This window comes from Diachasmimorpha longicaudata, chromosome 19 (assembly GCF_034640455.1).
Source record: "Diachasmimorpha longicaudata isolate KC_UGA_2023 chromosome 19, iyDiaLong2, whole genome shotgun sequence".
NCBI lineage: Eukaryota > Metazoa > Arthropoda > Insecta > Hymenoptera > Braconidae > Diachasmimorpha > Diachasmimorpha longicaudata.
Genome location: NC_087243.1, coordinates 2,858,027 through 2,881,562, shown reverse-complemented (window position 1 = coordinate 2,881,562; position 23,536 = coordinate 2,858,027). Strand labels below are relative to the sequence as shown.

The 23,536-nt window shown below is 42.5% G+C and overlaps 2 protein-coding genes and 1 long non-coding RNA gene across 4 annotated transcripts; 1 reads left to right on the top strand and 2 right to left on the bottom strand.

The window, feature by feature from the left end:
- Window positions 1-13: 13 nt before the first annotated feature.
- Window positions 14-1,890, bottom strand: LOC135171295 (5'-deoxynucleotidase HDDC2). 2 transcript variants are annotated; one of them, XM_064137756.1, is made up of 4 exons: window positions 1,472-1,890; window positions 975-1,099; window positions 587-810; window positions 14-516 (listed from the first exon to the last, which is right to left on the bottom strand). In XM_064137756.1, exons 2-4 carry the CDS (start codon window positions 1,057-1,059, stop codon window positions 289-291), a joined length of 537 nt encoding a protein of 178 aa, XP_063993826.1. In that variant the 5' UTR covers window positions 1,060-1,099; window positions 1,472-1,890; the 3' UTR covers window positions 14-288. The 2 variants fall into 2 exon arrangements, with proteins under 2 accessions (XP_063993826.1, XP_063993825.1); XM_064137755.1 differs by having other exon boundaries at window positions 587-755; window positions 1,472-1,876.
- A 575-nt stretch (window positions 1,891-2,465) lies between these two features.
- Window positions 2,466-5,490, bottom strand: LOC135171303 (uncharacterized). Its single transcript, XR_010300523.1, has 3 exons — window positions 5,368-5,490; window positions 5,117-5,269; window positions 2,466-3,793 (listed from the first exon to the last, which is right to left on the bottom strand). It is a non-coding gene; the product is annotated as an uncharacterized LOC135171303 (long non-coding RNA).
- Window positions 3,721-23,070, top strand: LOC135171261 (microtubule-associated protein futsch). Its single transcript, XM_064137679.1, has 7 exons — window positions 3,721-4,146; window positions 5,393-5,587; window positions 6,290-6,388; window positions 6,457-6,629; window positions 6,698-6,855; window positions 6,928-20,774; window positions 20,847-23,070. The coding sequence occupies exons 2-7, from the start codon at window positions 5,395-5,397 to the stop codon at window positions 21,014-21,016; spliced, it is 14,640 nt and encodes a 4,879-aa protein (XP_063993749.1). The 5' UTR covers window positions 3,721-4,146; window positions 5,393-5,394; the 3' UTR covers window positions 21,017-23,070.
- The last annotated feature ends 466 nt before the right edge of the window (window positions 23,071-23,536 follow it).

Below are 23,536 nucleotides of genomic sequence, written 5' to 3'. Positions count from 1 at the left end.
AGATGAGAATATCTTCATCAATTTAAATATGATTTATTTTGCAGTTGAAAAAATACTGGAGACTGGTTTTTTTACAAATATATTATCTTTACTCGCCACTTATGTTATTAAATAGATGACCATTAAATAAGTAAATACGTTGAGTGTAGAAATAAAATATTGCACATGAAAGTGATGGATGAAGTTGAGTTGAGCTTAAGGACACTTGCTCCCCTTTCATTAAAGTAGCATTCAATAATATCTTTGTTTAGTTTTTTGGATTCCAAACTAGTTATAGCTGTACACGTATCAATGCTCGACCGTTGGTGGTGTGAGCTCAGCTCTTCGGGTTAAGATCTCGTTGGCTATCTTTTTAAGCAGAGGGTGACTGATATGCTCTGTTGACGCTGCGAAGAACTCCTCCAGTTTCCCATGAGTCTGATCACGTTTCTCGTACTCGTACGCCTGCATAATGAGGTCTAACCTGTCTAGATCCTTGACGAACTTGGCCTCTGGAGAATCGCGAGATTCGTATTCCTATAAAGAAAAAATTTCGTTCCCAAAAATTTCGAAGACACATTACAGCGAATATATATTCGTTCCTCACCCGGAAGAGCTTGAGTGTCTCCGGTCCTTTATTCCCAAGTAATTTCGATATCTCCACCATTGCCTCGTCCTCTCGTCGATGCTTCTCCGCAACGGGTACTCCACAGTGAGGGGTAATATCACCGACAATAGCCTCAGCCAGGTCATGCACCAAAGCCATCTCCATCACTCTGCAGGGCAATGGATAAATTGATGAATTGAGAAATTCAATGGATGAAATGATTCCTTAAAATTGATTTTCAAGACAAAGTAATTAATCAATCTATCGATAGATAAATCCAACTTGCTTATCAGTCAGTAATCAGTCGTCTGGTGAGTGATGAATCATTCATCTCTAAAGGTACTTAAGATTGTCAATCCCACCTCGTGAACAAATACTGTTATCTTACTTCGCTTTATTGATGTTTTCTTCGGTGTCAACGAGAAGTGCAAGAACAGCCATTCTGTACATATGTCCTGCGATGGTTTCAGCATCGTCGATTCCAAATCGAAGCCATCCTGTCCGCTTCATGTGCTAGGATCAGACAATGAGAACAAAGAGTTCATTAGTTTCAAAATTTTTTTACTTTTTCTGGTCCACATACGAGGTACATAACTGGAGTTGTCTTCCAGTTCTGAATGTGGATAATACATACGAATTTAAGTCAGACAAAGGACTCTTTGTATTGACATTCGTTGGAACTGTCAACGTGTCATAAAAGATTATAAAAGAACTTTAAAAAATGAATTATCTCTGTCCATTCCTTCATTACTTCCCGAATGTTCCATAAATTAAAGATTAATTTATATTACACTCGAGCTTTAACAGATATGAGCTTTCGATCTATCCAAGTTAAAGCTGTTTCAAGGACAAATGATAATAAAATAGAAACGATACTAAACATACCTTGAGCCTTCCAACTAACTCCATGAATTCAAACAGTTGTCCTGTCTCCATTACTTCGTTGTTTTAACGATCTAATCGGTGGAACCCAAATCTTAATTCCAGACCTGATAACGGATGAAAGATTGGAGCGACGAAATGTCAAATTACGCACTAATTAGGCGTCGAGGAATTTTTTGAAGGACCCAAAGTTCAAGGAGACTCTCGATGGTAGATTGAGGAATCGTTAAGGCTTATGATACTAGGCACATTCTGATGATTATGACAACTGAACCTGAGGGGTTATGACGTCCATGAAGAGCATTGCAAGTCGACAACAATCACTGGTTCACTGATATCACAGCGCACGCGTCAATTCTCGAGAATTTTAGGTGACAGCGCCACGAATTGTCCCGCGAATGGTACGAAATTTCTTCAATTAATTCTTGAGACATTGAAAGTTCCATTTCCTGAGTCTTTTGTCTCCCAAAATGAATAAAAATAAATAAAAAAAAAAATGAATAAAAATACTCAGTTATTTTATTTGTCATTAGACACGTTCCCCTAATTTTTTTTGTCAATCAATAAATTGCAAATTAAAAAATCGCTCATTAAAACCTGTGGAGGAATAAAAAAAATATGAAAACCATTTTAATAAACAAATTGTTGAGTCAGAATTCTCAGTGAAGTCTCGCAGCATAAATTCCGTAATTAAAATGCGGATAATTATAATTTCAGACGGTGGGTATTTTTCATAATTGAACCCTCCCCTCTGGGGGTGGCAAAACTCCAATCTTCACCCTCACTATTATTTCGAAAAGCCTCTTGTTCTCCAGTGGAAATCGAGACGCAGAGGGTGGGTGCGTGATGCTCGCCCCTTTTTCAGTTTTTTCCTGAAACAAATAATAAAAAAAATATATATGTAGAGGGTGTCACAGGTATATACCGGCGAATGGGGTTGCACATACATTTACTGTACCCCTTCTAGGAAATGTTTTCACATTGAACAGTAGTCTCACCGGTCAATACTATCGTCGCAGATTACTCTAGTGGGGGTAGAACGGAAGTGACTGCTGCTTTGCCTGATCAAGACTTCTATTCGTCTAGGAAGGACGAAGTCCTTTCGAGACAGGGAATGTCATTGCTGATGCACCCAAAATCGTTCACCCCTTCCATGCGAAATTCACCGATTTAATTCCCTCTCCCCCTCAACCCTTATGTAAAAACTGTTATTCAAGATGTTTTTTAAGCTCGAAATTGGATTTGTTTAATTTAAACTCCTGGAGCGTTTAATAAAAATTGATGGAATTTCCTTCGACATTTCGATGACAGGAAAATGCCATTGGACATTAGCAATAACTTGAATTGAAATTGATCGGTTTAGGGAATATTTCAGGGAACAAGACTGAGTACTGATCCATAATTTATTGAATAAAAAAATTCGAAGGAAAATGGAAAATATTTTTCAATTAAAATCGAATCGTTAAAAATTCGTTTGTTCATTTTTACCTTTTTTCATCACCGGATATCAATGACGAATAAATTTACTACTGTCACGCCTCCCAAAATCCCCAGCTTTATGGCATGCAACAACTCCATTACGCCCTCCCTAATGATCCCTATCATTACCCGAAAATAGAAAGACAAATAAGGGAGAGAATCAACAGCGAAAGTGCTTGAAATATTTAATGTAAAATTGAAATCACTTCGAACGTATCGGGGACCGTTACAACCAGAGGCCTGTTATCCAAGTGTATCCAAGCGTTATTGATAGTCAGGAGCTGAAACCCAATATGAATTCAAGTCACACCTCGTCTGAATAAGGTAAGCAAATCCTCCCAATGAGACAGGTGAAAAAAAAAACGTCGTCCACGTCGGTGGGTACCGCATTGGCGTTTGATTATTTCACCGGAGTTCATTAAAAACGCCGACAGGACAAGTGGAAAGGGTCATTCGCCAGGCAGCCATCCAGTCTCCACGTCCAGCGGAAAACCTATTGACGATTTTCTACTGACACAAACCCAATGTAATAATTTTGTAGCAATGAAATAGGATCAAAGGGGCGAGGAGGGTGGCTCAGGGGGTGAGTTTGGCACGCGTCAGCCAATGACATTGCTCGATTTGTTGGACAATCGTTGGAGTACCTGGAGAAGGGGTAGACGTCACTGCGTCGGGTAGAGGGTAGATAATCGGGGAGAGGGAATTCACTGCGTTTTTCCTGAGGCGCAAGTGAGAGCGCGCAAGTGGTGAGGGCTTCGTATGGAGCCTGTCAGAGAGCCGGCAGCCCTCAATGTGAGCTGCTGCCAAGGCTTCCTTCCTTTCGACAGTCGAGCTGTGCTATACATCCTGAAAAAAATTCATAAAATATCGTATTACCAATGAATATTAAAATTGTTCTCATGTCCAATCGTTTTCCGTCGAGTTTACATTGATTCGTTAATTAGTAAGTTCGAGAGACTTAATTTTCCCAGTTTTTACATTTTTTTCTGGTGCATCAGACCCTCAACGGTGAAGATTCCACGGGAGTATCGGCATTGTGAGGGGGGAAGTTTTTTTTTATAATTAGGATTTACTAGTTTTTATATTCAGAGAGAGGGGAGGTAATCAACTCTCGCTGCTTTGCTTAATTAGAAGATATTGGATTTTTTTTTGTGGAACTGGTGGGTAACATTCACACGGAAGATATACCAATCGTTTTGGTAAGTAATGAATAGATTTATCCCGTCAGTAATTCATCTAATTAAATCAATTGAAACGTAATTGCGCAGCTGTTTCTGAATTATTCTCTGGGCTTCTGTAGTCAGCGAAATGTCTTTTAATTTATGATGTAAGTTCACCCTCGAGAAGCCGTAGTGGAGCCCTAAAATTCGCGAACTTGTTCCCACCCTAAAGACCATCTGATGTAATACCAGTATTAAGTAACAAATAATTTATTATCATCGAGTGGTTAATTCATCAGCTCTGATTTTAATTAATGCTAAATCATTTTTTTAAAACGTGGGTTAGCCGCTGGGAGGGGTTGTTACTAAGGGCAATGCGGCAACTACGGCATAGGGTATGGGGTAAAGAGGGGGAGGGGGGGGGGAGGGCTTGACTCACAAAGTTGAAATTTTATATATATAGTTTTCTTCCGCAGGATCCACCGCATGTGTCACATGAATTTAAGACGAAATATCTCCGGGAGTTGCGATAGAATTTCCGCACCGGGAGTTCGAAAGCTTTTGACGATCCGCGAATCCGGCTTTTACGCTTTTATAGTCTATATTGAGCTTTTCTAGACGTTCCGCGTGAATATTCGTTCATTCGTGGGACGGAGGGAGGACTTATCGAGTCAAAAAAAGTCCTGGTACTTTGCTTGGTGAGGCCCTTTGGGTTAAAGGGTTTTGTTAGGGAATTTATAAGGGTTTTTGTCGGTATATAGATGACTAAGCCGGGGGGATCGATATTTCGGGGGCTAGTTGTACGCCGTTTACTGGATTTAGTTTATTAGAAGGAGTGGTAATTTATTTATGGCTGGGTGAACCCTCTGGAGGGTGACAATACCTCGAATTGTTGAAAAATTAATTTCATATTCAGTCATTATGGGGAAGATAAGGGGTATGTAACGTGAATCGTAAATGCGCAAACGCCAGTGGGGCGCATATCACTTTTACGCAGGAGAGAGCTCACCGGATGATCCTGCGCAGTTGATTTCGCCGGGTCAGACAATTTTCTTTTGATTTAATTTTTTTTTTTCTTTAGTCAGGTTAAAGATTTTTCTTGAATCGAAGAGATTGAGCCGTTTCACCCTGGGGTAATGGAAATTCCTGGTCACCAGAGTACCTATTGAAATTAAAAATTAAAAATTAAAAATCCTTTATCATTTTATGAATTGAGTAGTTTGAATTCAAAGGATCAATGGCATAGTATTATCAACTTACCCTTCGATAATTTTTATATCCAAAGGAATGAGCACGATGGAGCCGCCGAAGAGTGAAGGTGAGCCGGAGAAACCTGCTATAGCAACGATGGTTGGCACACCAACGGCAAGCTCTCAGCATCCACCCCCATCACCCCTAAGTGGATGTTATCTGCTTGTCGTTCTTCCTGAGCCTCATAATGCACAGCACAAGGATCTCATTCTCAATCGAATTGCCAAAGGTAAATGAAGAAAAAACTATTGCATTCCTAATTGGGGAGCGAAAAATTTGGGTAAATTTTCCTTTGTCAATTTAAAAATAGAATGAAAAATAGAAGGTACGAACTACGCGGACAATAATTCAGGACAAACCCCCGGACTTATTCCTTCTAGTGAAAATACTAAGATAGGCTAAATTTATCACTGGTATTCGGCCATTCCCCTCATCTTTTCTCCCTCCTATGCACCAGCCTTTCTTTTACTTTTTTGTCCTTTCTCTCTGCACTTCATCCAAATCGAGATCAGACGCGTTGCTATTCTGTTCATGAACCTGGCCTTGACGGCGACAAAATATCGTACAGCGTTGAGGAACATCTTCGTCAAAAATTCACCTCTTCATGGTTTTCACTGGTGCGTGCAGAGGGTGACGCACCCCCAACAATTCCACGAAACTTGTGACAGAAATTTCGCGATAACAAAGGGCTCGACAGCTTTTTTTCAAAAATAAAAAAAACCCCAGGGGGGAAAAATGAGATTGCGCTTTACTTGGGGCGGTCCCGGTGACGTCACCGACGCCGCACCCCCCATCACGTGGTTCTTACTGGGCCGAATCGATCGGCAGACATTTCACTTTCAGCCGAATTTCAGATAAAATATGAATATTTATCACATCATGTGGACAAAAGCCTCCACCATCCCCAATGACTCCTTCCTTTTCTTTCAAGGGTTTTTGTCCTGGGACAAAGACAACTGTCACGTCGACCTGGAGAAGGAACTTCAAGCCCTCGTTGCTCAAGCACCGGAGGGTGAAGAAGCTAGAAATGGTAAACTCAAATGATTATCACTGTCACCACAAATGATTTTGTTTATAAATAAAATATTGGGTTTTTAGGTGAACGATTGATTCAATACGCAACTGAGAATCTCGTTACGGAAATTTTAATTCACCCGCAGTCCAATACATTACTTCAATGCATTCGAAATTTACTCGCTAGTTTCACGAAGCATCGGCACATCATTCACGCCGGCTATACCTTCAGCGAGAATGGTTCCTGGATACTGCAGGTCTGACACCAAAATTAATCCCATTCCTTCCCATAAAGACTCTAAACTAATTGTCTTCCATTTTGAAGGATGGAACCTTCAGTCTTGCTGACTTTTTGGATGCATTCAACGAGCACGACGTGCAGCGAGTGCTTCGAGCTTATGAAAACAGCGTCACCGTTGACATTAATTGCGCTGCCATTGGCGAATGGTCTATGCAACGCTTGTCCAAGGAACCCTGTGTTAGGTAAATAAATAAATGTCCTCCCCACCGCGACAAAAAAATCCTGAATGATAACATTAAAAATTGATGATGCAGGTCCTGTAGAATTCGACTCAATCCCGACGATGTGCTAACATCGGGTGCCCCTGCCATAACGAGCTTTACAAATTACATCAGCCAGTATCTGGTGCCTCTAGCACTGGATCAACTGATGCAACCATCCGATGTCGTTGGTAACATTCGATTCAGTCATCCAACGTTGTACGTCTTCCCTGGTGGTCAGGGTGATGCTGCCCTCTTCGGAATAAACGGCTTCAACATGTTGGTTGATGGTGGCTTTGCTCGGAAGTCCTGCTTCTGGGACTTCACCAGGCACCTGGATCGTCTTGATGCCGTGCTACTGACTCGCATCAACAACAGCAACGTCGGTGGTATGTCCAGTGTGCTGCGGAAAAAAAAAGAAATGCAGGTTTATCCGCAAATCGGTCACTTCTTCTGCAATCTCGTCGAACGAAAGCATTCAAACTCACCAGATGGAGACAAGGACCTTGATCCATTGATACTGAGTCTGACAGAATTAGGACAAGAGATGATGCTGAACCTCAAGCATATTAATATACGGCCCCATCCGTGCTACAGAGATCCTGAGCCAATAAATCTTTATCACAAAGTTGGACATGGTACTCTTGACATGTATGTCCTGAGTCCCAGCAAGGACAGCCGGGAGGTACGTGAATTTCTATCAAAATGGAACTCAGGCGACTGGAAATTGTTGGGTGGTTCACACAAGAAAGACTCAAACAACTTGACATTTCCTATTCAAAATCTAGTGTCAATCTGTGCGTTATTAGTATGGCAGCCTGCCAATCCTGAGGACACGATAACGAGAATACTATTTCCAGGTAGTACACCACAGCACAAAATATTTGAAGGCATTGAACGCCTGAGGCATCTAGAATTTCTGAAGCATCCAAGGTGTACAGCAAAAAGCATATCACCATCGGCATCGTTGGTTGGATTGAAGGACAAACCAATGAAGATTCAGAAGATAAGTCTGATGGATAGAGACACTAAACGTGCTATGGAGGTACGTAAGCACGTTAAGCGTGAAGAGGAAACGAAACAGAAAATTGAATTGACTCAGCCGGAGAAGGTAGAGGAGAAACCGAAATCAATTTCGAAAAAGCGAGAAGTTGTTGAGAATAAGAAGATTGATGGAGATGTTAAGGACGATGGGGTGAGGGACGTCAAGAAAATCGATAAGGAATTGAAGGATGTCAAGGAGACGAAGAGAATTGTTAAAGATGATGTTAAAAAGACTGAAACAATAAAAACTAAACCGGAAACTGAGAAGACTGCGGCAATCAGAGAAACAAAACCCAGACCTGAACGAAAGGAGAAGAAGATGACGAAGGAACCGGTACAAAAAATTCAACTTCCTAAAGTAAAGGCTGATGTGACGATTGAGAAGAAGACGAAGGCACCGACACCGAAGAAAATCGTCAACGGATTGTCCCCCAAACCTGAAGACAAAGTCAAGACAACAGCACCGAAATTAGCACCGAAGACAGCGGCCAAAGTGTTGCCAGCAGCAGCACCGAAGAGTGCTAAAGACGCCAACAATCGAAAGGTGGTGGAGCAGAAGAATATTGAGAGAATGAGCATGTCGAAGGCTCCAGCCAAGCCCAAAGCTCCACCCGCTCCATCTGCGGAGAAGAAAGCTGTGCCACGACGTCCAAAACCCAGTGGAAGTCCCAGCAAAGCCAAGTTCACTGCTGGAAGTCCCATAAAATCAGCGAAGAGCACTCCAACAGCTTCAGTAAAATCCGATAAAGATGGAGTGATGAGGAAAATAAAGACTGAAAAAGGTACTGCAGATTCATCAACTGTATCAACACCCTCAGCAATTGAAATTGATTCAATGAATAAATTCACTGACAAATGTCTGACGGAGAAATCAGAGGACATGTCCCTTGATTCAATTGAGTCCAAAGTTCTTGCTGATCTTAAAGAGGAGCGTCAGGTAGTTGAAGAGATTGAGGCTGTGCTGCAGAAAGCTGAGAGGATTGAGGTAGCTAGGAAGGAGAGCAGGATCGATGGTGAGGACGAGGTGACAGCTGATGCTACTGATAAAAAGGACATCACTGAGGACATGACTGAGGACGATGTCACCGCTGATATTGACGAAGTACCCCGGAAATCACCAATTAGGAAAGCGAGTCAGGAGTTGACTGAGGAGGAGGATGAGTATCTCATCATTGAGAAGGAGGAGGGTGACACTGAAGACTCAGTGCACAGCGGTGAAGCCGAGCACAAGCATCTCCTGGATGCTGCCCAGTCTGAGAAGGAGAAAATTCTCAAAGAGGATCAGGAATACGAGGAAAAAGAAGCTGTCGATGAAGAGGAATTGGAGCCTGACGAGTTGGAAGAGGAGGAAGAGGAGGAGGAGATTGACGAAGAGGAGGACGAGGGTGAGGAGAAAGAAATGGCTGTGGAGAAAGGTATCATGGAGGAACGTGAGAAGAGCGATGACGCATCTGAGAAGAAAGTTCCTCCAGAAGTTGAAAAAACTCCAGAGAAAGACACAGCACTTGAAGAATTCAAGGAACAGCTGGAGGAGGCAATGATAGGTATAATAACATCAGCAGCGGAGATACTCCTGAAGACGGAGGACAAAGAAGATTCAGGAAAGAAAGACAGTGAAGATATAACGAAAGAACCATCAAGTCTCAGTCCTGAGAAGTTGGATTCTTCAGAGAAGAAGACAACCGACACCGACATAAAACCAGAACTTGAAAAGACGAAAGAAAAAATGGAGGAATCTCAGGAACGTATATCAACGATTGAGTCAGGTGCTACCACCACTGCACCAACACTCCCTGAAGACGAGAGGATTTCTGTAGACGCTGCAAAGCCACCGACAACAGAAAAAACGATTGAAGACAAGAAAGTGGAAGTTACTCAAAAGCCCAAAGAGATTATCCCACTGACGACTGAACCGAGTGAAGTAAAACCTGACGTCCGGATGTTTAATGTCCGCCAGGGACCTCAAGTACTGCAGAGGGACATTGTCAAAACCCCTGACGAAGTAGCTGACCTCCCAGTCCACGAAGAGGTCGATCCAAAGCTCTATAAAATGGAGGACTTTGAGAAATCAAAAGATGAAAAAGCTCAAGTGGCGGTGAGTGCTGCCCAAGATCAGAAGGAATCACCAGGGAAAGAGCAGAAAGGTGTGCTGGGCTTCTTCGGGAAAGTTGCGGATAAATTCGAAAGGGGAATGGACAAATTAACCGGAAAAGGAAGACGAGAATCAGAAAAAGATATTGACGAGAAGTCCTCATCCAAGTCGGGATCTCCAAAAGAAGAAGTTCACGTTGCTGCAGCTCCAGTTGTTGCTTCTGAAATTCTCCCCCCGAAAGCTGATGAAAAGGCGACAGAAAAGCAGCAGGAAAGACCCCCAGAAGCTGCGGTTCCAAGTGCTCCCCAAGTACTTCCTCAATCTGAAGACCCAAAACCTGAAGTTTCCCTTGATGGCCTAGAAAAATCAACGGAAGTGCTTGACGATCTGGAGGATGCAGACGGTGTCGAAGCTCTTCTTGAAGAAGCCTCCAAGAAATTCAAAACCGTGAAAGACAGTCTCCGCGATTCTCTCGAGTCTCTAGAAGAGAAAATCGTCGAGGAAGAGTTCAAACGAGCTGCAGAGCTTGCTGCCTCCACTAAGGACGAAGTTAAAGATACTCTCGAGGAAGTTGTGGAGAAGCTAGAAGAGATTCAGCCCCAGATGCGTCGAGTGGAAGTAGCTGAGAAAGAACCTGAAAAAGTCCACTTTGTCGTTCCAGCTGATGATGAAGACGAAGAAGATGGTACTGACCTCGTCAGAGACATGAAGGAGGCTGTGCGTGAGGTGGGTGAGGTCTTAGCTGGTACTGCAGGTATTGTCCTTGAAGAGAAACCCAAGGACGTCACCGAAATTGTCAGGAAAGTCGCTGAAGTTCTGAAAGAAGATGATTTCCTGTCTGACAAGGCACTTTTCAAAACGTCTCCGGAGCCTGCAGACCCTGTTCAGAAGAAAGAAATCCAGGAACTGGCAGCGAAGAAAGCCTCTTCATCATTGGAATGCCAAGAGGAGCCTTGCATTAAAAAAACTGTTGGAGAAGAGCCTGCGATTTCCGATTCCAAAGAACAAACTTCAGACAAAACTGATGCCAAAGTCATTTGCGAAGAGTTCCTGAAAGATTCTGTCCCAGTTCCCAGTCTGAAAGACAGTCCCAAGCACGAGCAGGTTGACATCATGGAAGCAGGCATCGAAGAAGTCTGTCAGAAGGTGGTGATCCCTGATCCCCAAGCACACCAGCATCCTCCAGATCAAAGCAAAGACGAGAGACGAGATTCAGTAGAAATTGAACCGACTGAAATTTCAATTGAACATAAAATAGCTCCGACAACTGCCGAGTACGTCATGGTGACACCAGACTCAGTTCCACCATCTCCAAAGTTCCCGAGTGAAAAACTCCAGACCCAGATTGAGAAGGAGATTGCTTCGAGTTCGCCAAGGCCCGGGCTTCCAGTGGAAGTGCAGAGCATCATCGAGTCTGTGAAGAATATTCCTGAGATCATCGAGGAGTTGGTGTTCATTAGAAATGAGAAAATTACCATTGAGATAATTGAATACATAATTTTAATTAAGCGAGTTCCTAGGGAGCAAGTTGTTCACATTATTCAAGAAATAATCATAAAGAAAAAAGTGCCACAGGAAAGTGTCGTTGCTGATGCCAATATTCTACTGTTAAGTGAACAAATTAAGGGAGTTCCTGATGATGTTGATGAGAAGGATGAAATCCCTGATGTTAAGGGCGAAGGACGAGGTCCGCAGGACGAGGACGACTCAATAGTTACAGATAAAACGAGGTCTGACGTGGAGTCCGAGATATTGAACGAATATTTAAACAAAAATAAGAAAATAACGCAAACTATTGTTGAAGAGATTCACGTCAGACGACAAGTTCCTACGTATGTTATTATTGAAATTATAGAATACATAATAGTGCAAAAGAAATTACGAAAGCAGTCACTCGTGGACATTGATGACGCAGCTTGGGAGAAGTTGAAGACCCCAGATGTCGACGAGGAAGAAGAAGAAGAAGGAAAAAGCGTAGATGAGGATCAGCAGCTCGACGATTTCATCATCGTACCATCACCAGAAGAAGTGGAGAACCTTCACTGCGCTGAATCTGATATTCTCACCAGTTATATCGACAAAGGAAGGAAAATTACTCGAGAAATTGTTGAAGAAATCCACATAACTCGGAAGATTCCTATTTACGTAGTAATTGAATTAATTGAGAAGATTATAATTACAAAAAAATTATCAAAAAATTCCGTCGTTGATATTCCCGATGCTGTTTGGAATACCATGAAATCTGATGCATTAAAAGAGGAAAAGCTCATTACGGAGAAGCTCCACGATGGGTTCGAAGCTGTCGAGCAAGAGTATAAATTTTCAGAAGAGAAAGACAGCCTTGCAGCAGAGGAAATGGACCACGAAGACGCCCTGGAGGACGACGGCAGTGACGTTATAGAAGCTGATGAGAAACTCCTCGACAAATCATCACCAGACAAGCTGCAGGATTCTGTCGCTGATAAAATCACAGAACCACAGGAGAAAATCTCTTCCGAACGAAAGCCATCAGGACCACCGCTACCAGAAGAAGCTGCTGTTGAATCACCTGTGACGAAAGCACCAGCTGTACCTCATCCAGAAGCAGATGACGAAGCATCAACAGTCCGACGAATGATTGTTACCACAACTAGTGAAGATGGAGGTGACGAAATTGTCATCTGCCCAACTGGCAGCATAACATTCGCTAGAGCAACTACTCCTGAAGATTCTCTGAAGAGTTCTCCAATAAAAACTGAGCCAGATAAAGATTCACTGCGTTCACATGAGAGTACTCCAGATAAAGACAGTATTTCAGCAAAGGACAGCCTGGACAAATCGTCTACGAGCATTCGCGACTCGCAGACCTTGGACGACAGTATCGAAAGGTCCAAGACTGATGATAAAAGGATTTCCGATGGACCTCTGGTGGAGGAGAAACTCGTCAAAGATCTGCCGCTTGATAAAATGGATAAGGAACCATCAGATGTTTATAAAACTGAGGATGCATCACCTGCAGAGAGTGTCTTTCCTGAATCTCCAGTGAAGGAATCATCGAAGAGCGACGTGGTTGATGCCAAACCGATTTCAGATGGCAAGACACTTCCTCAAGAAGAACTGGAAGTCGTCAAGGACACGATGGGAAAAGCGGAAGTGGCTCTAGATAAATCAAGATCTTCCAGTGTTGGATCCTTAACTCAGGATGAGGTTATGACTGCAGCAGTAGATACCTCTGCAGGTCAAGGACCAATCGTCAAACCTGATGAGAAAGATATTGCTCACACGACGAGTACAACGGTGATTACAGTACCAAGTTCTGATGCTGCTGATTCTGAACTGGAGAAGAAAAGTGTAGCGGATGTGGAAGGAAAAGAGGTTATGACAGCTGCAACAACCGTTCTAAGTGATAAAGCTGTAGTTGTGGAGACTGAGGATAAGATAATGGATGTAAAATCCCCTAGTCCAGGTCCAGGAACTCCTGCATCACCTGAACCCTCTCCTGTATCTCCTGATGGAGGGACAATCAAGAAAGAAGATGAAAAGATGAAGGAATCAGGCTCCAGCCGACCTTCCTCGCCCATTTCAAAGGAAACTCCTGTACTTGAAGAAAAGCAACAAAGTATTTTACCTAAATTGGATGACAAGGCACCTCAGAGTGAGAATTTACTGAGTGAGAAAGACAAATTAGAAGAGAAATCCATGGACGCTGAGGACAAAATCCATAGGACACATGTTGAAGACGTGGAAGCAGATAAAGTCACTTCAGCAGCTCGAAAACCGAGTGTTACCCTTGAAAAAGATGGTGAAGACAAGAAAATATCTGCACTTGACACGTTGGTTGATCATAAACCTGAGGAAAAAGGGAAGATCGAGGGAACCACCGATGATAAATCACCAGTGGACACTTCACCAATCAAGGAGAGTGCAGGAGCACCTCCTGTTTCCATCACTCACGATAAATCATCAACTCTACCTGAAGCGCCTGGCTCCCTCGATATAAAAGACCTTGAGACTGTCAAGGATGATATAAAACACGAAGAAGCTGCAGCAGATGCTCAGAAAAAATCATCAACTCCAAGTCCTACAAGAGTTGTTTCCTCAAAATCATCAAGAGACACTTCACCGATACGCAAACAAAGTTTACTGATTGATTCAGCAGACGTCAAAGCTGATGCTGCACTGGAAGATGGAAAATCCCCAGCTTTGAGTGTTGGAGATGCTACATCAGCGAAATCATCTAGGGAAGTCTCTCCCGCGAGAAAAGACAGTCATGTTAGTGAAGGTGAAATGAAAATTGATGACGAGAAGTCTCCAGTACCCAGTATTGCTGATGGAAAATCTTCAGTATCTTCGCGCGATATTTCACCGATCAGGAAAGAAAGTTCAGCTGTTGAAAAGCTGGATGAACAACCGACGAAACCTGGGACACCATCACCTGCTGAGGTCTCAATGTCTCCAACCAGAAAGGAAAGCATTAGCCAGGTGGAAAAAGAAATGACTATTGAAGTAGCTGCAAGACCAGAAGAGATTTCTTCAAGTCCAGCTCGCTCCATTCCTCCAAGTCCAGCTCGCTCCATTCCTCCAAGTCCAGCTCGCTCCACTTCTCCAGGTCGCAAAATAAGCCTCGTCGTCGATGAAAAGGTATTGCCAGGTACCCTTCCACCTGACCATGAAAAAACAGACCTTTTGCATTCACCAAAATCGCCCGGTGGACTTTCGCCAATCAGAAAGCAGAGTATTGGGACCCTAGAGGACGCGAAGGTCAAAGATGAAGCTGATAGATCATCCCCCAGCCCTGCAGAGAGTATTAAAAGTTCAGTGTCTACCAGGGATACCTCTCCGATCTCCACGAAAATTCTAGTTGCTGAAGAAAGAAGATCCCCGAGCCCACGATTATCAATCGAAATTGAATCGGTGGAAAAAACAGATGAAATGAAATCCCCCAGTGCTCTATCTCCAAGTGTTAAACCATCAACGTCTCCAGGCGCTGCTTCACCAGTTCGAAAAGAGAGTCTAGCATCAGTTGAAAAATCGCCAACGAGTACCCTGGAGGAGAAACCAGCTGATCTCAAAATGGGAGAAGTTGAAGTTGAAGAGAAATCCCCAAGTCCTGTCCCTTGCAGTCGTAAATCTTCGGTTTCTCCTCAGGACACGTCAATCAAACATGAAACTCCAGTTCTAGAGGGAAAAATGCCAACTTCACGAGGTTCAGTGGACTTGGAACCTGAAGAGGTGGCACTGGACAAGAAATCCCCGAGCCCTCTGCAGGGTTCGACGTCCTCACGCGAGACTTCACCCATTCGGAAGGAAAGTCTAGCTGTGAGTGAAAAGGAAACTGCAAGCCCTAGACACTCGGTAGATATGACATCCTCAGGAAGTCTCGGGAAGGTCTCTCCAAGCTCCATAACTGAAAGTCTTAAATTAGCGTCCCCTGGGGACACATCTCCTGTCAAGAAAACTGACCCATCGATTGAGGAAACAGCTTCATTGCCATCAACAACAGCAATTGATTCAAAATCTGATGAACATGATGAGAAATCATCGATTCCCGACAGCAAAGTCCCCATCAGCAGTCCTCCAACACCTTCTACTGACGCCAAACATGAAGAGATTGTTCATGAGAAAACGCCCAGCCCACCAGAGGAACTCCCAGTCTCTGATACTTCCAAGATCTGTGTTGATGGCAAACATGAAGAGGAGACAGTCGATAAAAAACCACCGACTCCCGGGGAAAAAGATGCTGTTGCTGACGAGAAGGAAAAAGCTACTCCAGATGTCAAAGTTTCAGTTGGCGACACTCCCAAGGTATCAATCGATATTGAAAAGGAAGAAGAACCTGTCGGGAAAGAGGAACCAGCCAGCTCCAGTGAGAAAGACGAGACAACAACACGACGAGACGAAACAACTGACGAGAGTAAGAAAGCCCCTGGTGTGGAGGTGAAACCTCCAGTTAGTGATCCTCTACCAGGATCTATCGATGCAGCAGTTGCAAAAGCAACTCCAGAGAAAAAAACCCCTAGTCCTGATGGCCAGAAGGAGATTCAGGATGAGAAGGACACACCCACTGCAGCTGTACCAATTTCAGTCAGTGAAACCCCAGTGACATCGATGAGTAAACTGGAAGACAAGACTGTGGACGAAAAAACACCTGCACCTGGTGAAAAAGGAGAAAGTCCAGAAGAGAAAGCAATTCCTACTTTAGATCTTGAAGTTTCTGCTGGTGATACTTCTAGAACCCCTGTTGATATTAAAATGGAAGAAGTTACTGTTGATAAACAACAACTCAGTCTTGATAAACAAGAAGAGAGCATGAAGACGAAGGAAGAGAGCATGAAGACGAAGGAATCACCCAGTTCAGACACGGAAAAATCAGCTGGTGACACTGCGAAGGTATCAGTGGACATTAAAATGGAAGAAAAGGTTGATGACAAGCAGACTTCTAGCTTCGATAAAAAGGAAGAGATTCCTGACGATCAGAAAATCCCTAGTTCCGAAGCAAAAGTTGAAGTCAGCGACACCCCAAGAGCTTCTATCGACATTAAAATGGAGAAAGGGTCTGTGGACATGGAACCACCGTCTCCTGGTGTAAAAGAAGAGGAATCTTCTGATATTAAATCTGAGGAAGACATTTCCGATACGAAGACATCCACTCAGGACGAAAAAATCACAATCACTGACACTCCAAGAACGTCCGTTGATATCAAACTGGGAGAAAAGGTTGACGACACACCAGTTCCTAGTCCAGATGACAAAGTACCGACATCGGGAAGTCCAACGGTTTCCAGTGATATCAAACACGACGTGGCACTTGCTGAGAAGAAAGCTCCTGTTGCCGACGAGAAAGCATCAGTTAGCGATACCACAAGTGTCCCTACTGGCATCAAACACGAAGAGGGACCTGATGATCAGAAAACTTCCAGCCCGGAGGGTTCAGTCATCGTCAGTGATGCTCCCAGAGCCTCAATCGATATTAAACATGAAGAGGGAAGTACTGAGAAGAAAATACCTAGTCCAGACGACAAAGTGTCAGTCGGTGGCACTCCCAGGGGGTCCATTGACATCAAACATGAAGAGATTATCGTCGATAAGAAGATTCCCAGCTCAGATGAGAAACCCTCAGTCAGTGATACTCCCAGGGCGTCTATTGACATCAAACACGAACAGGCGACTGTGGATATGAAAACTCCTAGTCTAGATGAAAAAGTCTCGGTTAGTGGAACTCCCCGAGCATCTGTTGACATGCAATCACCTGGTGCTAGTGCTGATAAAAGCACAATCAGTCAGGAGGAAAAAGTCTTGATGAGTGAGACTTCGAAGGTGTCTATTGACCTGAAACACGACGAAAGGGCTGATACAGGAGCCAGCCCAGACGGTAAATCTTCGATAAGTGGTAGTCCAAGGGCATCAGTGGACATCAGACATGAAGAGGAAATTTCCGACAAGAAATCGTTATCTCCGGATGAAAAAGTCTCTGTCAGCGAGACTCGAAAGTCGTCTACTGACGATAAACATGAACTGGAGACGATTGATAAGAAGACACCTAGTCCTGGTGAACCAGTTTCCCCGAGGAGCACGTCTCAGCCTTCGATTGATGCTCAATCAGCAGAAAAATCTGCTACATCTCCAGTTTCTCCAATGGCTCTATCACCAGTCAAGAAGGCGAGTGTATCAGACCATTTAGATGATAAACCTGACTCTCATGTCGATGACAAACCTGGAGTCCCTCCAACTCCTGCTGAAGACACCGTCTCAGAAGGTCAAGCACCAGTTGGTGTGGTAGATGCACAAGTCTGCAGCCAGAAGTCACCAACTGTCTCCCCAGTCAGGAAGGACAGTCTCACGAAGACACCTCAGCCTCCAGAAACCAAAACAGAAGATTTGAAGTCTTCGACATCATCTCGAGATGTGTCTCCAGTTGGAGAAAGACTCGTTCCTGGAGGGACAGTAAAGTCAACAGACTCCAGCACGATCATCTCAGTACCTGGTAAAGAGAGTCCAATACCCGATCTGCTGAATACCTCCGCGATTTCAACGCTTTCCCTCGAGCTGACGGAAAAAGTAACTGACGAACGAGCGAAATCTCCAGTGACTTCTCCAGGTAGAAAAGCAAGTCTAGAAGGAAAATCTCCAGAGCCATCAGGGATTCCCCCGCACCAGCCAGAAGATCTGAAAGATGATACGAAATCACCAGGACCTAAATCTCCAGCTCCTCATCTTCAAGATGGCGCACTTCCACAGGACACGATTGAAGACCTGAGTACACGATCAAGGTCCTCCAGTATGACCTCAGAAAAATCATCAATTGAACCAATTAAAGACGTGAAAGCCACTGCAAAAGCTGCGGTGAAGCAATCAGAATCCCCTCTTCATGATGATAAATCCAAAACGTCATCGCCTATGGAATCACTTCCAGAAAAACCAACACTATCAGCGGATAAACAAGAAGCTGAACTATCAGAAGCCCCATCACGAGACAGGTCTCGCTCCCACAGTCTCTTTGACACTGGTGAGAAGACTCCACTTGGTAGATCCAGAGCAGCAAGTCTCTTCGAGGATAAAGATGACGTCGTAAAATCTGTCTCCCAAAAATCTGGATTATCAGAATTCCATGAGGATCACTTCCACAAAGAAGACGATTTCGAAGTATCCGAAGCTAAACGTATCGACGTAGAGCGCTACATACTGAACCAATACGTCACCAGGAAACGGAAGATAACTGGAGTGACCCTCGAGGAGATAGTAGCACTCTACGATGTGCCAAACTACATTGTCATCGAGACAATCTACGAAATTTGTGACAGAATGAAGATCCCGAGAGATTCCATAATCGACGACGTGGGTGTGATCGAAGAAACGCAGAAGGACGTCTCCTACGGATTATCACAGACTGATAAATTGTCCCAGATATCGCATACCACAAGAGTCAGCATCGAAGACCACATCACCCAGGAGTACATCACCAAGAAGAAGACAATTTCCCAGAAGAATCTCCACGAAATTTCCACTTTGAAAGGGGTCGCGGAGGATGACATCTTCATGATAATCGAGTCGATGATGATAGAAAGAAAGATTCCAAGGGAAAGTCTCCTGGAAGAAGAGGTTTTCAGTACATACTCCAGTCGAAAGAGTCCATCCATCAGAGAAGATGACAGCCACCATCACCTGGAGGGTTTCAAGGAACCTGCCGGACCAGGAGTTGGATCTTCCCAATATAAAGAGGAAGTCATGTCTGGGAAGTCTTCACCAGAACGCAGATCCTCAGGCTATTCAACCCCCGAGGTTCGACACTACGACGACAAGTATGAAAGCCAGTTCCATAAGGCTTTCGTTGGAGGTATGACAGAAATCAGAACCACTCACATAACAACTTTATCAGGTAAATCAACCCCTGACGTCGGTGCTAGAACGGAAACTCCAGATTCCCTAGCAGACACTGCGTCCTCCGACAAACTGGGTAAAGATCATTTCGAAGGTGACCCAGTGATAGTCAAACGTACGATCGTGACTGAAGTCCCCGAGTACGAGACAACGATCAAGAAGATCGTCGTCAAGCGAGAGATAATAGAAGAAGACGACGATGGTGGATCAGACGGTCCAAGCATAACCAGTGGACTTGATGATAAGGGGACGATGAAAGTCGATCTCACTCGAAGTTTGATGTCCTCGTCTTCAGGAAGATCGACTCCTGATAAGATCAGAGATCTATCAGAAGGTAGATCCAGCACAGCGACACCAGACAGTCTTCGTTCGCACGAAGTCATAAAGACAACAATTATAAAAACCCGAACGATGTCGGACGAGGGGGAAATTATTACAACAACAAAGGAAGTAACAGAAACAACTAATGAACGTGGTGAGACTGTCGTCGTTGAGGAGAAGGTCGATGTCAAAATGACCCCAGCAGACTCCGCAATGGAGACATCCGGTCATCAGTGGACTGAACGACATCACGAAGACTCAGAAGAAGATTCACCTCTGTCAGCTACATCACAGGTCTACCATTACGAGAAAGAGGATCCAAAACATGTGGAGTTTTCACCAGCTGACATGAGCAGTAGTTTCTACGGAAAGCTACCAGACGTTCCTCAGCCTCGTCACGCAGCAGAGCACGTGGGGGATGACAAGGACTTCTCCTTCAAGAAATTATCGCAGGAGAAACAATCAGCTGAAGATCCTGGTGAGCACATGAGCACTTCACAATTCACTCACGAAGCTGATTACGATGTTGATAAAGTCCTGAGAGGACGTGAAAAAGGGCACGAGGGGGAGGACGATGGCAAGGACCCCATCGGGGGATGGGGTACACCCTTGAAGCTCCCATCACCTGAACGACCAGACAAATTTAATCTCCGTTCAACTCCAATTATCCGTTCATCAGTGGACATGTCACCAGATTCTCTGAACTTCGATGTCATTAACGACTGGGGGGAGCCCCTGAGATTACCATCACCAGCTCCAACAGCTGACGAGGCGTCGAATAAAACGATGCCACCAACCCCGAAGAAGGAGCGCAGGCAGCCTAAGAAAATTGTCGCTGAGAACATGAAGAACAAGAAGCGATCTGACAGTCCTGCTAGCAAAGACAAGAAGAAGGACTCGAAAAAGGTCCAGCCGGTGTACCTGGACTTGACATACGTACCACATCATGGGAACTCCTACTACACTAGTCTGGAGTTCTTCAAGCGTGTAAGGGCCAGGTACTACGTCTTCAGTGGGACTGAACCCAGTAGAGAAGTGTACGACGCGCTGCTGGATGCCAAGAAGACTTGGGAGAACAAAAACCTGGGTAATTTGCTCTGTCAATTTAACAATTGGGTAATTTCTAATTTAACGATAATTAATTAATGATTTCTTGCAGAAGTGACAATGATTCCAACATACGACACCGACACTCTCGGCTACTGGGTAGCCGACAATGAAGAAGCCCTTGCAGCTAATCACATTGACCTGTCGCCATCAGCATCGCGTTGCACAATTAATCTACAAGATCACGAAACAAGCTGTAGTGCTTATCGGCTAGAGTTCTAGGACATGTCAGCGTGCTCAGCTCTGCTAGTCGAATTCTGAGCGAACCTACATCACCGTCAGACTTAATTTATTAACCGAATGATAAATAAAAAATAACGAAGGGATAAATACTTCTCATTCGCCAGGAACTAATTATTCAAAGTGGTCTAATTGTCATAAAAAAAAATTCTCTATTGTCTCATTGCAATGACAATTCTTCTCCGAGCAGCACAAAATAATTCCATGAAACAGATAATCCACTGGCAAAGTAATAAATGAATAATTAGGCGATCAGTGAAGTTAGATTAAGGGAGGATGAATTATGCAAGTGGGCCTTAAGTACTTCCAGTCGTGATTCTCGATAATCTAACATCCACCAGTCATTAAACTGAAAATTTTTTTTGTTTAAATTGAAAAAAGTAAAAAAAAATCCCGACTGTGAGACAAGTAAATAATATTGTGATAAATTGCAGCAGGAGATTGTGAGATTTAATAGGAAAACGAAATACCATGCTATATGCTTTATCATTTGCGATACGGTGGGATTGAATCTCTCTATGCACTTATACTTATTGCTTTGAATTATTAATGTTTATTATTATTTATCCTGGATGATTTTAACAAGCAGTATCGACAGACTGTATTCTGTTAAATTTGGATGGACAAAAGGGATAATGCAATTGAATGAATTTAAGAACAACTGAGAACAATCTCCGCCATTCGAAGGCCTTTATTTCATTCAATTACAAAATCAATAATTCAATTTTTTTTTCTAGTCACAAAATTAAGTTACAGTTAATATAATCTATATAGCTATGGTCAATATATGCCTTCTCATACGTAACTGAAGGAAATTATTGGGCAACGTATTGTAAAGGAAAATTGTTTATTGGCTTCCTTAGAGAGTGAGTTTTGTGATCAAAATCTAAATAATAGTTATAATCGGCTTAAAAGCTTATCGAGTTATTTTAACGTTTATTACGCACTGCTTGACATTTTATCTGATAAAATATTTATATTAAAGTTATTGATATTCATTTAAAGTATATACGTATTTTATGAGCAAAAGCTTGGCCTAATGAATAATCGGCTTTTTCTAAATTGAAAATAAAAAAAAAAATATATGAAAAATATAAAAGTGATAGTTGATGAAAGTCAAAAATTTTGTGTTATTCAATTCCATACTAACAAAATTAGTTATAGACTATAATTAAGCACAAATGCTTAATATTTCATTGCGATACAGGATGTGATAATGAGCTTAATATAGTAGGAAAAAAGGTAAGTAAAACGAAGAACCTTGATACCTGTTTTATCTCGACGTTGGCACGACAAAGGGAGTGGATATATTGGCATAAGTTGCCTTAACAGATTTATATGAATGGACAATGAACTAATGAGATGAAGAGAATCAAAATAAAATGAAATATACGAATTAATAAATGTATACATTCTTTTAAAGTTTGTTGATTATAAAACTATCTCTATAAGGAAGCACTCTAATCGGTATGGTATATTAATTATTGAATCAAACTTTGCGAATTACTGAGATTAATAAATTCAAAAAAAAAAATTAATCATTGTTGTGTTTTTACTTGATATATTAAAACTTGAAAAACAATGATTCGCCCTCGACTATGCCATATTACTGAATTTCCATCCAAAATTTTTAAGTGATTAACAAAATCTACATATTAGATATTGATATACAATATTCGCTCGATTTTGAGCCACCTGGAAAGGATTTTTTAATTTATCTCCCGCGTTAACGTGATTATTATTACGACTTAACAAACAACCCGTCCGTCGAGTCTGCTTTTACGAGGAAAAATGACAGTTCAGTGAAATAAATGAAAGGAAAAACACATGGAAAACCCACGTATCAAAGCGGCAATAAAAGACAGCATGAAAACCAAAAAAGTTAAATGGAAAAAAAAACTAATAAACAATTCAATTTTTGTACTTGTTCTTTGGACGGTGATAACTACTGTAGTAATGGAACTATAGACAACCATTTGAAAAATGATAACATTCGTAAAAAGGGCATAGATTAGCGTTGACATTGGTATGGCAATTGAGGGAATATAATTACCGAAAAACATTAAAATACTTATGATATCAATGAACAATTATTTAATAATAATAATAACTATTGAGCAGGTGTAGAAGATTGGGAACGTACGATACCCAGGCACATCAGAGTAATTATCGTCTTCATCTGACCAATTAAAGGACAGAGTGAAAATGTAATTATCCTAATGAATCTGGGACTTGCGATTGTGATGGCAAATGCTTTTTATATATCGCATATATTGAATGCAATTTCATACTGGAAATGGTGAGAATAATTCGAAACAATGCAGACACCGCAATGTCAGATAACTACATTTATCCATTGTTTATTAATAATAATGAAATAACGACCAGCTACCTAGGTAGGATGTTAAAATTATAAAATTAATAAAAAACCAAAGACGAGATGAAAATGAAATTATTAATCATAAATGACATTTTGATGAGCTATTAATCTAGCGACACGAG